Consider the following 16,815-nt stretch of genomic DNA (forward strand, 5'->3'; position numbering starts at 1 on the left):
CAAGAGTTTCCCAATCAGTAACCAAGGCAGTAACAGCAAAAACCAGTATGAGCAATTAGACACCCAACCCGGCTCACCCGCTCTCTCCGAGCAGTAGTGTCCAGGTTTGCGAGAACAAAAAACAGAGCCATTCATAGAACAGGCTCAGTAGAAAGACTCGACCATGGTGTCCTTCATGCTGGTGTTGATGTTGCTGGGGCCCTGGCCCTCACCAAGGCGGAAGACGCTCTCAATGACGCTGAGCTCGGTGGCGGTGGTGTCGAGGCCGGTGACGGCGAGCCAGTCGTTGACAACCATGCCGGCGCCCACCACGTTAGAGCCGCGGTTGACACTGCCGGCAACAAGGGGCACCTGGAGCAGACTTGACAGCTCGTCCTGGTCCTGGATGGGGGTCTTGGGGTGGACGAGACCACCCTGGTTGGACAAGCTCATGTAGCTACCCACGAGGACATTGTCGGCGATAGTCTGACGGAACACCTCGACGCCGAGCACGTCAGCGATAATCTCTTCAGTCTCGCGCTCAATGTCTGGGTGGACTAGGGCGATGTGGTCGTTTGTGACGATGACGTTTCCGAGAGCCGAGAGGCGCTCCTCGATTCGCTGGATGCGGACCGAGTCTGGCAGCGAGTTGCGCAGGTGCTGGAGCTCCTGGTCGGTTGTGGTCGTGGGCACGAGAAGGCCCTTTCGGTTGCCCGCAGTGAGGCGGCCAATGATGCGAGTGCCCGCAATGGTGGTGCGGACGGTGGGAACGATGTCTTGGAGTTCGGCCTCGAAGACACTGAGTGTGTCAGCACATCATGAAGTTGGGAAGCTTGTGCTGGGATCATAAAGCTTACCTGTAGAAGTTCTCGCTGGCACCAAGGGCGACTAGGGCGTAGGAATTGGTCAAGGTGGAGAAGACACCGACCCTAGAAGAATAAAAGTCAGTATGATTGCTTCCATCGTGTGATTATCCATCTCTTGATGTAGCCTCGACCACGCAGCTGAGGCCATCTCGAAGCAAGCGAGATGCGTGCGCATCAGGCAAAGGCGGGGGCGGGGTTGATCAAGAGCTTCATTCGCCGCGGGGAGAGAAGGAAAAAAAGAGACGACATACTCGTTGGAGTTCTCGAATTGCGCGCGCACCGCCATGATTGCTGAAGTGTTCTGAGTAGTGGTACCTGTAGTGACTAGAATTTTGAAGGTTTGGAGGAGGTAAAGTAGAGTAGGGTTTGGCTGTTGTCGCTGTGTAGGAGGGAGAAAGTGTGGATGTGGTGAGTGAGGTTTGGGTTTTTTTTTCTCTGGGCCTCGTAGCTCCTGCCCGCCCTTTATGTAATGGACGAAACTCGTCACAGAAACTTCAGATTTCTAGGAAGGTTCGGTACCTCAGGGACTTGAGTTAATGTCCCCACCTGAAAGTCTCAACCTAACCTAACCTCTAGCCTACTGTAGGTGGGTATCATCAATCAATCTGATGAGTATCATCAGTATGCCCTTCTGGGCTGTCCGAGGGGTGACTCATCCATGGCATTGCCACTATTGCAGGCTGCTCACCAATTCTCGACTAGATTTTGCTCTGCAGGGACTAACTCTATGACTCTTCACAATCTGCCCTGGCCTGGCCCGCTGTGGCACCACCTCCGGCGCTACTGTATCCTCTGTTGGTCGCCTTCAGCCTCGTTAGATTCAGCCCCAGTTGCTCCCCGTCGACTCATCCTGAGTAGAGTCCCAATCCGGTAGGTGGCCCTGTTTTCGTCATCCGCCATCACCTGGGACGTACAGCAACTAGGTTCTCTACCAACTGAGGCGCATTCTTATCTCCAATGCCACATGAATTTTTGTCTTCTATTCAGACATACACTCATTCTACTGCATGCAATTACTTCTCCACACACTCCAAACTCGGGCTGTATATGGTATATGTAAAAGAGACTGCAGTCAAGAAACAAGAAACCTTGCGGCCTCCCTTGCTGCTCACCTCGTCAAGTTCATACACATAGAACAATATCGCGGTCCAAATCCTTCTTCATCCTTCGCATGCCAAGTCGTGCCTTTCGTAAAACTTCAGTCCTGCCCAGGCCAGCTTGCCATGAGCAGTCTGACCTCTGCATCCATGCCATGCTCGCAACCTGCTTCATCATGTATCCCCGGATATCTACAAACCCGCTCTCTCATCACGGCAACGCGTCTATCTCCTTTTCCCTATCACCATTCCTCTCCGTTTCAGAGCACCTGGTCCAGTTCATCTGCCCTACAGAGTCCAGATTGGTGCCTTCCACAGAACCTGTCTGCCTCTCACTTCCAAAGCCATAAATCCTGCAAACCGCACCCGGTTTGCATCACTTGGCACCGCCACTGCAAAGTTATCCATGTCAGCATCCGTCCGTACACTCTTCGAGGAATCGTTGTCCTCCCCAACCGCACCCAGATTTGCCTTGATTAACGTACCAGTCTTGGCCTTGCCGCTCTTGTCATCCCCCTCCTCCTTCTTCTTGTCATCATCCTCACCATCTTCCTTCTGACCCTCCAGAGGCGGCAGTGGCGCCTTCTCAACCTCCATCACACGTGGCTGAACAATTTCTCCGGGGAGCGGGTATGTAATAGCAACATCTCGGCTCTCCAGTGGTAGGTTGGCTGCGATACCCACGGCGAGCTCAACAATCATCGACGTGCTACCCTCCACGCCCGCCGGAGGCGGGTTGTTAAGGAACTGGTACAGACAGGCCGTCAGAGTGGATGTGGCCTTGGCCGTGAACGCGGTACGGTTGTCAGCAGTCGAGGGCGAGTTGAGTTGACGGTGCAGACCCTCCAGTGTCGTCATTCGCCAGTTCACCACCTTGTTAGTGAGAGCGTCGAATTCCTCCTGGCTGGTCATCGTGTATGCGTTATGCCGGATGTTCAGCTCAATCTCCTTGAGTGACTGGCTCAGCTGCGGATCCAATCCTGGGTGAAAGCACTTGTTGAACACTTCCTCCATCAACCAGCGCGAAATGACGGCTCGTCCGACCGCCGTCATCTCGGCCTTGCCAGTCTTGAGCGCATCTGCACTGACGTAGCTAACAAGCCACTGCGGCACGCTTCGCCAATCCTTTCGGATGTTGAAGGAGAGATTGTTGATAGCGCCATTGAGCCGGTTCCATCGCGTCGAGTATTCGTTGTCGTCGAGCGCAGTGCGCGACTGCGACATACGTTGGTTGGCTACGGCATTCTGAAGGTGGACAATCTGTCCAGTGAGTGCGTCGATCTGCGCCTTTCCATCAAAGTAGAGTCGCTTGACGTTCTTGTACTTAGTAACTACAAAAGGTTAATGCAAGCTCCCGTGGTCGACCCACACGGCATTCAATGGGTCACTTACGCAGGTCCTTGAATGACTTGTCATCCCCGGCCGGCTCAGCAGGGACAGCGGAGACGGGCTGAGGACTGTCGCGGCCCTCTCCCTCGAACTGCGGTGGGCGGTTGCCTTGGTAGGCTTGCGGCTGGCCGACGCCCTGGGGCACCGGGGGCAGGGGGTTCATATTGTTCATTGAGGTGCTGTGACGGTAAGTGGGGGGCGGGCCGGCGGGGGGGTCGACCTGGCCGCGCAGCTTGTCGGCTTCGGGACGGCGAGACGGGGGAGGTCCTCCAGCGGGTGGTGCCATGCCCGATTGTTGCGGCTGTGGGGTGATCTGCTGTGCGGGGGGAGGCTCGTGGTTGAGCCGTGGTTTTGAATGTAGACGGAGTGATTCACCGCAGGTGACGTAGACGCTGATTGCAGGTTGGCCGAGCGTTGATCCGAGTCGGTGATGGGCGATTCATGCGAGAATTGCGAAACCGTCTCGGGATTCTGAAACTGGGAAACAGTGCCAAGGTGAGCTGGGACTGTTCTCAAATCTCCACCTTGGATGCCACCCTGATGATAACCGGGCTGCTGAGAGTTCGGATAAGGGTAGGGCTGCTGCGACGGGTGCTGTGGTGGGTTAAGAGGAGACGGTTGCTGGTCGTAAACGCTCGTTTCGTAGATGGTTTGCGGTTGTTGGTCCTGGGGGTGTACCTGAACGTGGGGTTGCGGCGGCGGCTGTTGCTGCTGCTGGGGCGGGGCTTGGTTCTGGCGATAGGCGACGTCCTCGTAGTTGGCCGAGTGCTGTTGCTGGTCTACCTCACCAGAGACTTGGCGGATGGTGTTGTGAAGGGAGATGCGAGAGTTCTGCGAGGGTGAATGCGAGTTAGAGTCATGCGCAGAGTAATGCTCATTGATGTCGTCGAGGCCTTGGCGAGACGAGAGTTGCGGTGGATAAGGGGACTGTGGGTTGTCGGGGACCTGCTGGACCTGCTGGATCTGCTCAGCTTGGGCTGGCGGAGGCAATGGATGGGATGGCGGCTGGCGCCAATGGTAGCCAGGATTCACAAGTTGGGGTTGGTTGGGCTTGGGCGAATTGGGCTGGGGAGGGAAAAGGGGATTGGATCGGGTTTGGACCCGGGGCTAGGTAAGCTGTGGCTGCTGGTTGGGTCTTGTCCAGTCGAGTCGCTGTGCTGTGCTGTTCTGGGCGACGGGCAGAGAGTGAATTGATTGATGGTAAGATTGAGAGGGTGAGGCTGAGGGAGGGGAAGGGGAGCTGTGCAGATGCAGATGCAGGAGAGGGGAGAGGAAATGGAAGGGTGAGACGTGATGGGACAAGGAAAGGGAAGGGAAGGCTGTGGTCAGGATAGGAGAAGCGATTGTTTAGGAAAGGCGGTGGATTGCTCACCCGCTTGGAGGGACGGCGCGCAAGGCCACCAGTGTTGTCGTAGGAATGGTGGTGACCGTGGCCGATGCTTATGCCGTGGTGGTGCTGGCTGTCAGACGCCCCACGATTGGACCCAGAAAAGATGCCCTTAATCAACTTTCGGGTCGAGAGCTTCTGAGGAGTCGCCTGAGGTTGTTGCTGCTGTTGTTGCTGCGGCGGCTGCAATTGCTGAGCAGGAGGAGGAGGAGCCTGGCCGTACCCAGCGGCGTGGCTATTCAGATCGTCGACCGACGAGGTTGCGATGTCGTATGGTGTGGCGGAGCTGTAGCGGATGCTCTGCGATCGGCCCAAACCAGGGTCTACAAAGTCCGAGTGAGACTGATGACCATCAAAGCCCGACAGATTGGAGCTCTGCTGCTGTTGCAGAGAAGGGGGGTTGTTGATGTTTGCGCCGGTGGTGCTGCTGGCGGCCGAGGGCGAGCTATAGAGGTGCGGCGGGGGAGGGGCGCCGCCAGCGGAGGCGGATGAGGGGGAGGGCAGCAACGGTGTCTGAGGCTGATGCTGCTGCTGGGGATGTTGAAGATGCAACGGCTGCTGGCCTTGATGTTGGTGCTGCTGTTGCAAAAGGTGGGAGGGCTGCCGTGAATCAAAAGACTCGCTCGAGCTGTAGGCGGTGTTATGGGACGACGACAAGGCTGAATGGGGGGTCGCGCTCGAGTTGGCAGGATTGCTGGCGTTGGCGTTGGCGTTGTGCGAGTGGCCGAAGCCGTGACCGCTGTGGGCGCTGTGGGCGGCTGAGTCCGCCTCGTCAAGGAGCTGCTGCTGCTGTTGCTGCTGCTGGTGGCTCGGCTGGCGCTGGTGGCCTGTCACCTGGGTCGTCGCAGCTGGAGCGCCCGTCGCAGCACTGCCGCTCGTCGCAGACGGGGTCGTCGTCGTCGCTGGCGTCTTTGACGAAGCGAGCGCCTGCGAGGACCGGTTGCTGTGCTTGCCGAGGCGACCGAAGCTCGGCATCCTGCGATTGAAGTTGCGGACTGGACGGCGGTATTTGGGGGAGGGGAGAGAGACGGTCCGCGGGGGAGAGCGAGCGAGCGAGCAGTTGAGGACGGAGAGATTGGACAGCCACGCACGGGAAGGATATGGGAAAGAGGAGAAACGGTTTCTTGGGTCCTGTTGGGATCGGGGATGGGATGGGCCCGACGGATGGACACGGTCAACCACCTTCTCAGCCTGCCCGCGTAAGTAAGTGCAGTACGTAGGTTGGAACCCCCAGAAGGGAAAAACCACGCTCTCTATCAATCGCTAAACCGCTGTCGCCGCTGTGGATGTCCAGCGCCCCGGAACCCGCTGCAAGTTGGACTGGGCTGGCCGCCCCGGGCTGGACTCGTGGACGCCCCCAAGATTAGATCCCTGGAGCAGCAGCTGCTGTAGACGGGCCGCTGACGGTCGAGGTGGAGGTCCGGCAGCTTGGACGGGACGATACGAATGGATGGCACTACTGGGGTGGTGTCGTGGACTATCGAAAGCTCCAGCTCTCTCTATCATGGCAGATGTCCAGGTGAACGTTGCATGTTCATACCCTGTCAAATGGTCCTAGCTCGGCCGTCAAAGATTGGATTATTTACAGCACAGCCCCCCTGGACTCTCTCAGTGGCGCTCGACGGCTTGAGGTTAGTGTCCTTGCCGCTCTTGAAGCTCTCACCGAGGACCCTTGATCATGGAAGGGAGGGTGAGAGGCTATCGGTATGTAATTTACCCATCTCGTAAGTCTGGCATGTTGAGTCGACTTTCGGGTACTTGTTGACTTGAATCTTTCATGACATGGCAACACATCTCCCCGTGCTGCTGACATGTACCTAGCAGATATTGATGTATCATGTAAATTGACAGTCAGGACTAATCACACTGGACGCTTATCCTCTGGCGGTAAAAGCAGCACGACTTGGGTTCCTCGTCGGGGCCCATGAGGTCACTCCTTGGCGCTGGATGGTCAGCAAATCTTCAGCCCTTCTTCACCTCGGCGCGTGAGGAGTTCATCCACACTTTCGAAGCTTCCCACAGGCCTGTCCTCGGGCGTGTCAGCAAGCAGCCGGGCCTATGAGATCAAGTCACAGGCGTATTCTCAGCCAATGTCATCTATCTATCACGCACATTCAGCCTCGTCCTGTATGGTTTGTTGGACGCTGTCTCAGACGTCTTGCATCCATCGCTCTGCGGGGTCCCATGGAGGCTGTGCCTGCGGGCTTGGAGCTCGCTTTCAACCCAGGCCAACAACATTCAGCAGGCCCAGGTCCTTGGGGGCCCGGCATGGCATGAACCGAGATGATATCTCCTCACTTTCAGTCGAGGCTTAGATGGGACGATGGATCGGCATCGAAAAAGCAGGGGCAGAAACCTGTCTCCCTTGTCGTACTCTATCTCGAGCCTGTTTTTCCCCGTGGAAATTGACGTGTTTTAATTTCGAGAAACTGTGCGTACCCCTGCTCGCCGATGGGAGCTGCTATGAATAGAAACCTACCTTACAAGCTTTCCTGCCAGACAGGGATGTGCTGACACGACATCTGGTGGCTGCCGTGCGGCAGTTTTTCCACGATCCTTCAACGCCTATGTACGGGGTTCAGCGGGCGCTATTTGCAATGTATATTTGTCTGGATTTTCTTGGCACTTCTATTTCCAGTGCAAGATTTCCTTGGTTGGACCATGGCCTTCAGCTCAACTGGGTGGCTTCTTCAGCTCCTACCCGCCTTTTCACTCACTTGGGATCCATGGTAGGGGATGTAATGGACACTTCAATAACCCAAGGGCAGCTAGCCCAAACAAAAATAATGGCATGGGGCCCAGCTTCTATCTGCCTACAGCATAAAGTGTCCCGAGCAGAGGGGCTTATACCATCATAAATATGAATTCTTAATATAGCCCGAGCAGATGTGAGTCGAGGTCTAGGGTAGGCTCACTTGAGGTCGGCGACCATCCGGAGGGTCTACTACAAATCAAGGTCGGCGACCTGAAGTGCCCCAGGATAAATCACAAATGTCGATCAAATAGATTGGTAGATAATAAATGCATATTTTCCTCCTAGTTCCTGCAGCTTACTGTCCGTGAGCCAAGCAGGTAATCAGCTTGCGAACTTGCAGCTTATTGACGATCTACCAATCTCACTCGTCTCCACGCCCCATCATACCACAACATACCTAGTCATTTATCAACCATTCACCCAACATCACCATGTGTTTTGCAGCGACCTGCCCGACCTGCTGTAAGTCTCGAAACACCCCCAACTTCAGTCCTGTGATAAGCTGACCAACAACTTAGCAAAGAAGTCCTGGCGTGGATGTGGTAGCCACGTCCGACAGGTACTCGATGGAGTTCCAGAGTCCCAGTGGTGCACTTGCACCCCGCGCACAAAGATTGACGGCAAGCAATATCCTCCTGCGGCGGCGATGCAGATTCCCGGGCTGAGTTGGATCACGGGCATGTTTGGCGGAGGAGGGCGCAAGGACGGCAAACAGGACCTATAGGGTTGATGCCAGCTCGAAACAGTAGTTGTGTATGTTGAGCCATCTCCATGGTTCTTTGTCATTGAGGGACCGGATGTCGGGACATGTATCGGCTGGAGTCAGGTTGTGGTGGGCGTTGCAGCAAGGGGTTTGGTGTAGCGAGTAATGCAAAACATGATACGAAAATCTGTAGAGTCAGTCATACATGAACAGTCAGGCCCGAGATTGATAGATCCCGGCGGCTCAGAGCAGTCTCCGATCGGCAATGCCTTTCGATTTGCAAATAAGAATCCAATGGTTGGCCCCAATGACAAGAGACTCTGCGGGGGGCGCGATGCGTCACTGATGGAGGGGAACCCAGAATGTGGAGAAGAAACCCGTCAAGAGGAAGACAAGCGAGAACCGATAGGCAAAGACGGCCCAAAGGGCGTCACTTTCCCACTCTCGGTATTTAAATCCCCCACAGCGAGTCAAGTTATTGGCCTTCCCCAGACTCGGATTGGAGATTTCCAAGCTCCGTATCGGAGTGCTGATAACTCGGACGCCGCCTCGTGATAAGAAGGGCGGTCCGGTCCTTGGCCGGGCGGTTATTAGACTCCCTCTCTCCCGCAGAAGTTGGACAAACTCACTTCTTGCACGATCCGTGGCCGAGATCGAATAGGTCGTCAACCATGTTGCTCCTGTCACCGGCTTTCATTGCCGGGGCTGCTGCTCTGCTCCTCGTTATCCATGTCGTCGTCCGCCTCACCTCGGCCATGGCAAAGGTGCCCGGCCCGGTTGTGTCCAATTTCACCTCGCTCGTGTTGAAATGGAACGAACTCGGCGCAAACCGTACCATGTACCTCCATGACTTACACAAAAAGTATGGCCCGGTAGTCCGTGTTGCACCCAATGAGGTGTCCTTCACCTCAGCGGCTGCTCTCAAGGAGATCTATGGCTCCGGCGGTAGTGGATACGACAAGACCGAGTTTTATGACCTCTTTCAGGTTTATGACAAGCGGTAAGATATTCGTAGCACAATATCCTTCAATGACACTGACTCGTGAGTCAGGACCATGTTCTCTACGCTGAACAAGGGCGATGTTAGTCTCACCACGGTGTATCCCATGCGCTGTAGCTAATGGCTGGCCCTAGCACGCAAAGCGAAGGAGGATGATCGGTGATCGATACGCCAACAGCAATGTGATGAAAACTGCGCCTTTGGCTGGGATACAGGTGCGCTCCAAGAAGTTCGTCGAGCGCTGTGTTAGCTCTCCTGACGGTACAGCCGATGTGTTTGTAAGAAAGACCCGCTGATCTGGCAGAGACAGAACTAACATGTCGCAGAGGAGTTTGTTAATCACTGAAACGATTTGGCCATGAATAAATGCTGACCGGAATAGCGCTCCATGCCTATGCCTGTGATTGTGTCACACACCAGCTCTTCCATCCATATGGCAGCAACTGCTTGCAGAACCAGGACGATGAAGAGATGATGCACCAGGTAGCCGCTGATGACAGCCTGAAAAGTAAGCCGTCCCCAGGAATAACGGTGTGAGAAGTAAACAGGCTAAGAGAAACCGAGACCGGCTGGTGCAGCACTACAGCCCAACTCTCCATCGAGTTGTATCCAATGTACTTGCCAGCTTCGCAAAGCCTCGATCTATCCCCTTGGCCGACAACTTTGTCATTGAGAATGCCAAAGAGGATGGTGCAGCTGATTTCACGGTGTTGAACCGGCTCAAGGAGAAGAATAGCGTCCTAGAAACCATCGACATGGCAGCCGAGTGCCTCGATCACATGGCGGCTGGTATTGATACGACCGGCGATGTTCTCTGCTTCTTGATGTGGGAGCTCTCGCAACCTCGATCCATCAAGTACCAGCGTCTCCTCCGAGAAGAGTTTCGAAACAATCCCAACGCACCCTTTGATGAGCTCACTCTCCTGGACGCTGTACTCAACGAGGGCTTGCGGTGCTTCCCTGCTATCCCCATGTCTCTTCCTCGATATGTTCCCCAGGGCGGCCGTGTCATTGACGGATTTTCATTACCAGAAAAGACGGTGGTTAGTTGTCAATCCTTTTCTGTTCATCGAATCAACGACGACGTTTTCCCCGATCCCGACAAGTTCTACCCTGAACGATGGCTTAAGACCGAAGGAGACGCCGACCGACGACGACTTCAGTGGGCTTTCTCCAGCGGAGGGCGAGGATGCATTGGAAAGCAGTGAGTGGTATCCGTGCCTTGGCATGATATGAACATGTGCTGACAGAGCCGAAACCCAATAGCCTTGCCATGGCAGAGATGAAGACATTGCTGCGTGATGTCTATTCGCAGTATGAAACTGAGCCAGATGAATCGATGAGCAGCGAATCTATGGCCATGGACGACCAGCTCATATCATCGCGACCCCTTGGAAAGCGATGTCTCCTCAAATTCGTCCCCGTGACAGAGGAAGAGAAGAAACAGTGATGCCCTTCTGCCCACTACGGCGGAATGCATTTGGGAGGAGAGGTAGCACAAAACACTGCCACATTTGCACCATCCTCGACTTGAAAGGGCAACACCTGGTGAGCCCAGCTAGGGCTTTGCACTAGTGACAAGAGGTTCATCGACGGAGTTCTGGACCTAACGTGATATCCGGGGCAGCACAGACCTTGACAGGAGCGGGGGGAGGGGCTCCTTGGTGAAGGGGGGCACCCTTGGTCGAAGGGTTTCGTGTAAGACGTGTCATGGTATATCACCAAATCATCACGCCAACCTCATGATGTTGGCAAACTCGAACCTGGGTAATAACGGCGTGGACCTGGTAGACGACCATGTGTACCTGTGTTGAGAGGGACGCGCAATGTATATCTTGGGATACATGCTTAGACCATAGCACAATATCGCGAGTAGCAAACACAGGCCGTGGCCTTTGTTGTTGGAACAATGGCCAGTTAAATCCGAATTCCCCGAGGCGGTATTTATGAGCGACGTCGTGCTGAGATCCACGGATGACAGCTGGCGGGGACTGCTCCGTGGAGGACAGGCACCCAACTGTGAGAAGCCGTTTTTCCCTGCAGTTGCCGGCGGTCCCGTCGACCAGTTGGCGGCTGCAGCATGACAGCGTGCCCAAGGCAACCGTCGCCAACTCTTCCAGTCCAGTCAGCGCCCGGATAGGCAGTGAGGCTTCGGTTACAGTGCGTGCAAAGGCTGAAATGGGCTTGGTGGGAGAAGCGGTCCAGAACCCTTGGCCCCTGGGGCGGCTGTTTCGCAGTGGAGTCTTCTGGCGTTACAGGTAGGGCGATACGCTGGAGCGCAGAGGGACATCTCGTGATTCTGTTATGCCTGAGGAAAAGATGATGAATCCAAAGAGGGAATTGTGAAGTAGTGCATGAAACTTGATCAGATTCCCACCGAAAGAACAAGAATCTCGTCGTAGATTTCTTCCATGTGTCAGGTAGGCAGGTAGTCGTTTCAGTCCAACCTTCCCGCACAGTGAATGAGGCAGTCGCAACTGACTTCTCGTTCTGTCTGTCTGACTTGACTTTCGTGTTTTGCCGCCTGCCCCATTCTTTCTCGATCTATGCCCGAAATCCTGGTCGGCCCTAACATCGCCCCCTCCTTCTTTTAACTCCCGTCTTCTTCGCTCTCCTCTCGCTTTCTTTTTTTCTTCCTTTTCTTCAACACCACAAACTCTGCATCTCCTTCTGAGACAGCAAACTCGCTTCGCTCAGCCATCGTCTTTTCCCCTTACACGCTTACGTCTCTCGCGCCAAGCGCATTATACTCGTGACTCTTTGCCTGCTGACTTTGTCGGTCGCAGCGCGCATCGTTTACTCTTCCTGCCTCCCCGCTTCCTGGCTCATTTGCCCCCTCGACTCGATTCTTCCCCAACTCGCACAACCCACGTTGACCTAGGAGCACCATCTCTCGCCGGTCATCGTCGCGCGCCTTCCCGGAATCGGTACCCCGAACACTTATATCCCCGTCAAGGCACACTGCTGTTTATGTATCAGCACGACCAGCTCTCCGTCTTCAGACACCTCTTCAAGCTGCAGTTATTTCGCATACCGCGAAAGCCTTGTAGCCCCGACATCAGTTCCGACGGTTGAAGTCCTAGAGACCAGAATTGTCTATGCCTGCCCTTAAGCATCCGCGAATCCATCCGGTCTGCCACATGTCAATCAAAAGTCATTTTGAGCACTGAAACCCTCTTGCTCCGCCCGTCCTCGCTACCCTTTGCTACCAAGCCTCTTCATGACGCCCTCGTCATTTCAAGAGCCCATCAACTACTAGCTTCGCCTAACAGCCTCGTCCGCCCTGTCAATTTTTATTCCTCAGACAAACACTCAACACCGTCACCATGGCTCTCGTCAACGTCCGCCGCGATGTCAGCGACGCCTTCTATCGCTACAAGATGGAGCGTCTGCAGACCAAGATTGAAGGCAAGGGAAACGGTATCAAGACCGTTGTCGTCAACCTTAGCAGCGTTGCCGCTTCGCTTGCCCGCCCCGGTGCCTATGTAATCAAGTTCTTTGGCTTCGAGCTTGGTGCTCAGACCAACATCGATCCCAAGGACGACCGTTGGATCATCAACGGAGCCCATGACGCTGCCAAGCTTCAGGACCACCTCGATGGCTTCATCAACAAGTTCGTTCTCTGCAAGAAGTGCAAGAACCCTGAGACCGATGTTGTCATCAAGGATGACCGTATCCTGCTTGACTGCAAGGCCTGTGGTCAGCGCACTGACGTCGACCTTCGCCTGAAGCTCAGCGGCTTCATCCTCAAGAACCAGCCCAAGAAGGGCAAGAAGGACAAGGCCGAGCGCCGAGCTGCCAAGAAGGCTCGACAGAACGGCAACGCTGCCAACGGCACCAGCGGCCAGGGCAGTGATGAAGCCTCTGAGAATGGCTCCAACGACAATGGCGACGAGGACGTCGGCAGCGATGACGAGCTCCAGAAGATGCAGGCCGAGGCTCCCGAGGTTCCCAAGGAGGTCGAGGTCAACGACAACGACTGGGCTGTCGACATGAGTGAGGAGGCTGTCAAGGCCCGCCAAGCCTCGCTCCCTGGCGAGTTCAAGCAGAAGATGAACCTTGGCGATGATGAAGATGAGGACGGCGAGGGTGGCCCTACCGTCTATGACGAGCTTGGTGACTGGATCCAGGCCCAGGCCCAAGAGAAGGGTAGCATTGATAAGGTTGAGTCCATTGACATCTATGTCAAGGCAAAGGAGTTGGGTATTGAGGGCAAGCACCGTAGCGTTCTTGTTCTCGTCCAGACCATCTTTGACAAGAACATTGTTGCCCAGATCCCTAAGCGCTCGAGCATGCTCAAGCAGGTATGTACAAAGCCCACAACCCCGTCTGGGACATGGCTAGACGCTAACCCGCTACAGTTTATCACCTCTGAGCGCCACGAGAAGGCCCTCCTTGGAGGCACTGAGCGTCTCATTGGTACTCTGGCTGAGAACAACCCTGACATGTTCCAGTCCATTGTCAAGATCCTCCAGTTGTACTACCACTACGACCTCGTCAGCGAGGAGGTGGTGACCAAGTGGGGTTCCAAGGCCAGCAAGAAGTACACTGACCTTTCTACCTCCAAGAAGGTCCGCAAGGCTGCTGAGCCGTTCCTGACTTGGCTTGCCGAGGCCGACGAGGAGTCTTCGGACGAGGAGTAAAATCCCAAAGCAGCCATGGATCTCTTGTGCGTACGGTACTCTGCTTCGTATTTTTCGAGACTGGTTGTTGGGAGGCTTGTGTAATGCGTCTTGTACTTGCACTTTGCTGGCCGGTAGCCTAGCTTCTCACTTAGTTCGGTTTGTGGTGACTTGAATTGACCCTGTTTACTCTGCACATGCCTTGCTTCCTGTCCATTCAGTATGACTCCTGTGATCCGCGCTACTCAAGAATGCTGAGGCTAATACCCAAGAACCAACGGTCAACGCGAGAATCTCTGGGGTATCATCTTGCCCATTACCAGTAGTGCCTGAACCCATTCTACAAATACACAAACGAACTCCGAGATACTCTCTGCATGCTATCTATGCGTCTGTCATGGCAGTCTCCTTCGCATCTGCAGCCTCCTCATTGTCCTTCATAGCGGTGTCTTCGTCCACGTTCCCCTTTTCGTAGATGTAGTCCCCAAGCGCCTTGCCTGCTGCGTCCACATCGTCATCTGCGATGGTGGTGTCAAAAAGCTCACCTAGCTTAGCTGGGTCGAGCTCTGTGAGTAGCTTCTTGATGGCCTCTTGGATGACCGACTCTTCCTTGCCAGCAGCCTTGAGCCGCTCCTCGAGAGCTTCAGGGCTGGAGGGCTTGATGAGAATGTAGCGGGCCTGGAAATCCATGTCCTTGGCGTACTGTGTGGCCTGGTAAGGGGGTAGTTAGCATATTGAAAAGGTGGAGAGATTGAATGCCTCCTTACCTCGAGGTCTAGCTCGATTATGGGAATCTTTCCCGCCTCTACGACAGCATCGATGGCCTTGGTGCTTGTTCCGTAATCGACACCATCGCGAGTGCCAGCCTCTATCAAGCGGTCACCGTCGCGGAGCTGGTTAAACTCTTGCTGCTTGACAAAGTGGAATGTCTTGTCCTTGACCTCTCCGTCGAGGGGTTCACGTGTAGTATGCCGAACCACAGTTGCAAACACACCCTTGCGCTCTTCCATCAACTTGTTGACGACAGTAGACTTGCCAACACCAGCGGGACCCGAGACGATGATGGCGTCTCGGTTGCTGGGCATGTCCTCCTCGCTGGCTACGGGTTCAACGTCGTCATCAGCTTCGGTGAGCTCCTCAAACACGATATTGATGTTCTGGGGATCATCAATCTTGTCGAATGCAGCCAGTTTCGTGCGGGCAGCGATGCGCAGTGCCCTCCAGCTCTTGCTAGCCTTGCCGGCGATAGCGGCAGCCTTTGCCTGTGGGTTGTTGGACATCTCGATCTCAAAGTCGTCGTCAGCAATCTTGCGTTTGAAGCTGTCCAGGTCTGGGACCTGGAATCTCTCCTTTGCTTTGAGCCGATCCATGGCCGTCTCCTCGTCCTCCTCGCGGAGAAAGTCAAGGGACACGGAGCCCATGGGAACTGCTCTTAATCGCTTGCTGGTGGCCATGCGCTGAACATTGGCCTTTGCCTCGACGAAGCTTGCCGGGGAGACGGGGTCACGCTTGATGGCATGGCAGCCTTCAATCTTCCATCGAACCCAGTTCTTGTCTCGAGCCAACACAGTTTCCACCATTCGATAGAAGTATGGCCCGTCAGCGCCTTGCCGGAGATAGTCTGCAATTGTCTTCTTCATGTCGTTTGCCCATTTAGTCTGTCAAGTGTTAGATGAGGTGTTAGCGAGGTAGGGTCGTTGCGATGCTTACATCTTCCTCGCTCAACGTTTGGTCTCCGTATATGACGGCCTTATTCGTGGCTAGAGACGATGAGAGCTTCTCTCGCGCTTGAGAAGACAGAGAGAAGAAAGTCCATGATGATAAGGGCCTGGACCAACACATGGCGGCGGAAGGATAGATCGGAAATCTATTCGGCTCGTGAGTATTTGATGGGGTGATGAGGATCTGTTCAGACTCACCTCGAGGTCAAATAGATCTCTACTCGTTAGGTATTTTGGATTGAAAGCGTTTGAGTTCTCGTCTTCTTCGCCGGCGTCCCTCTTGCGTTTGAGACTTCGCCTAGAGTCGTTGTGTATTGTCTGAAAGAACTTCATCGTAGCGCCAAGACTTTCTTTGAAAGATGCTAGATTTGCAGCCTCAAACAGTCTCTTTGGTTGACTGAAGCTCTCTTGGAGGGACCAAAACAAGGGATACAACGCATCGGTCGACAGGGGTTTCTCTTTGTCTCCTTTCTTGGCGTCGTTTGATCTGGATGTTGACTTGGCGCCTCCAGTTGGCGTATCCACGTCCATCTTGGAATCATTTTCGGCTGTTGTGGTCTCATACGTCGTGACGTTCTCGACATGGTATTCACCCCGTAGGTTCACTGAGCTCTTGTCGCCAAGCGGGAAGCTCTGGAACATGAAGATGAAGACCCGACCACAGAAGGCGGTGTCTTCGGCGCGGGATAGTCTGCGCAATAGCTCGTTGCAACTCCGTAGAATAATCAGCTGCTTTTGCTTGAAGTGTTTGGCCGTGATTCGTTCCCGTCTCGATTCGAGAAAGTCAAAGATCTTGCGGCATCCGGAGATAGTTTGGCTGTCCAGTAGCTCCTCGGCCAACCAAAACAAGAGAGCAGGGTCGCATTGCCCATCATCGGAGAGGATCGAAAGGATATCGAGTAGGTTCCACACCTTGACGAAGTCGGGAGAATCGATGGTGGTGGTTGACTAGGTAGGCTGGTCAGCGCGGCGCGCGGATCACAAAGAAAGTCGGTTCCTACAATAAGGTTGCTGAAGATATCGCGAGCGGCAGTTTCGATGATGCCGAATTGTCTTGCCTTGGTCTCTTTGGCGTCTTTGTCGCCTTCCAACTGGGGAAGTTGAGCCGCTGTCGATGATACTCGTCCGGATAGATCGTCAAAGTCGGACTTGTTCAACGCGGGTTCGATGGTGGACACCTCCTTCACCCTCTCCGCCTCTGCAAGAAGCTCGCGAAGCAGCGCATCGAAAGCCGCGACGGCTGGCGCAGCCGGATTGTCCGCACCCAGCACCGCCATCTTGTGCGACTAAGGCGGC

General features: G+C 54.8%; 6 protein-coding genes across 6 annotated transcripts; 3 read left to right on the plus strand and 3 right to left on the minus strand.

The window, feature by feature from the left end:
• Window positions 1–144: 144 nt before the first annotated feature.
• On the minus strand, window positions 145–1,131 carry MRS44_010345 (uncharacterized protein; the record flags this gene model as incomplete). Its single annotated transcript, XM_046269871.2, has 3 exons — window positions 145–778; window positions 837–908; window positions 1,097–1,131. The coding sequence occupies 3 exons, from the start codon at window positions 1,129–1,131 to the stop codon at window positions 145–147; spliced, it is 741 nt and encodes a 246-aa protein (XP_046131213.1).
• A 1,099-nt stretch (window positions 1,132–2,230) lies between these two features.
• MRS44_010346 (uncharacterized protein) lies at window positions 2,231–6,224 on the minus strand (the record flags this gene model as incomplete). The annotated part of the gene is made up of 5 exons (XM_065620082.1): window positions 2,231–3,273; window positions 3,335–3,647; window positions 3,707–4,438; window positions 4,704–5,909; window positions 5,988–6,224. 5 exons carry the CDS (start codon window positions 6,222–6,224, stop codon window positions 2,231–2,233), a joined length of 3,531 nt encoding a protein of 1,176 aa, XP_065476271.1.
• A 1,680-nt stretch (window positions 6,225–7,904) lies between these two features.
• On the plus strand, window positions 7,905–8,197 carry MRS44_010347 (uncharacterized protein; the record flags this gene model as incomplete). Its single annotated transcript, XM_065620083.1, has 2 exons — window positions 7,905–7,935; window positions 7,992–8,197. 2 exons carry the CDS (start codon window positions 7,905–7,907, stop codon window positions 8,195–8,197), a joined length of 237 nt encoding a protein of 78 aa, XP_065476272.1.
• A 650-nt stretch (window positions 8,198–8,847) lies between these two features.
• On the plus strand, window positions 8,848–10,626 carry MRS44_010348 (uncharacterized protein; the record flags this gene model as incomplete). The annotated part of the gene is made up of 6 exons (XM_065620084.1): window positions 8,848–9,176; window positions 9,228–9,258; window positions 9,311–9,454; window positions 9,597–9,659; window positions 9,725–10,380; window positions 10,443–10,626. The coding sequence occupies 6 exons, from the start codon at window positions 8,848–8,850 to the stop codon at window positions 10,624–10,626; spliced, it is 1,407 nt and encodes a 468-aa protein (XP_065476273.1).
• Window positions 10,627–12,502: 1,876 nt separating this feature from the next.
• On the plus strand, window positions 12,503–13,819 carry MRS44_010349 (uncharacterized protein; the record flags this gene model as incomplete). The annotated part of the gene is made up of 2 exons (XM_046269869.2): window positions 12,503–13,480; window positions 13,538–13,819. The coding sequence occupies 2 exons, from the start codon at window positions 12,503–12,505 to the stop codon at window positions 13,817–13,819; spliced, it is 1,260 nt and encodes a 419-aa protein (XP_046131209.1).
• A 363-nt stretch (window positions 13,820–14,182) lies between these two features.
• On the minus strand, window positions 14,183–16,796 carry MRS44_010350 (uncharacterized protein; the record flags this gene model as incomplete). Its single annotated transcript, XM_065620085.1, has 4 exons — window positions 14,183–14,509; window positions 14,566–15,456; window positions 15,718–16,467; window positions 16,521–16,796. The coding sequence occupies 4 exons, from the start codon at window positions 16,794–16,796 to the stop codon at window positions 14,183–14,185; spliced, it is 2,244 nt and encodes a 747-aa protein (XP_065476274.1).
• Between the last annotated feature and the right edge of the window lie 19 nt (window positions 16,797–16,815).

The sequence above is a fragment of the Fusarium solani genome, assembly GCF_023522795.1.
Source record: "Fusarium solani strain SB1 chromosome Unknown bctg00000006, whole genome shotgun sequence".
In the NCBI taxonomy this organism is placed as follows: Eukaryota; Fungi; Ascomycota; class Sordariomycetes; order Hypocreales; family Nectriaceae; genus Fusarium; species Fusarium solani.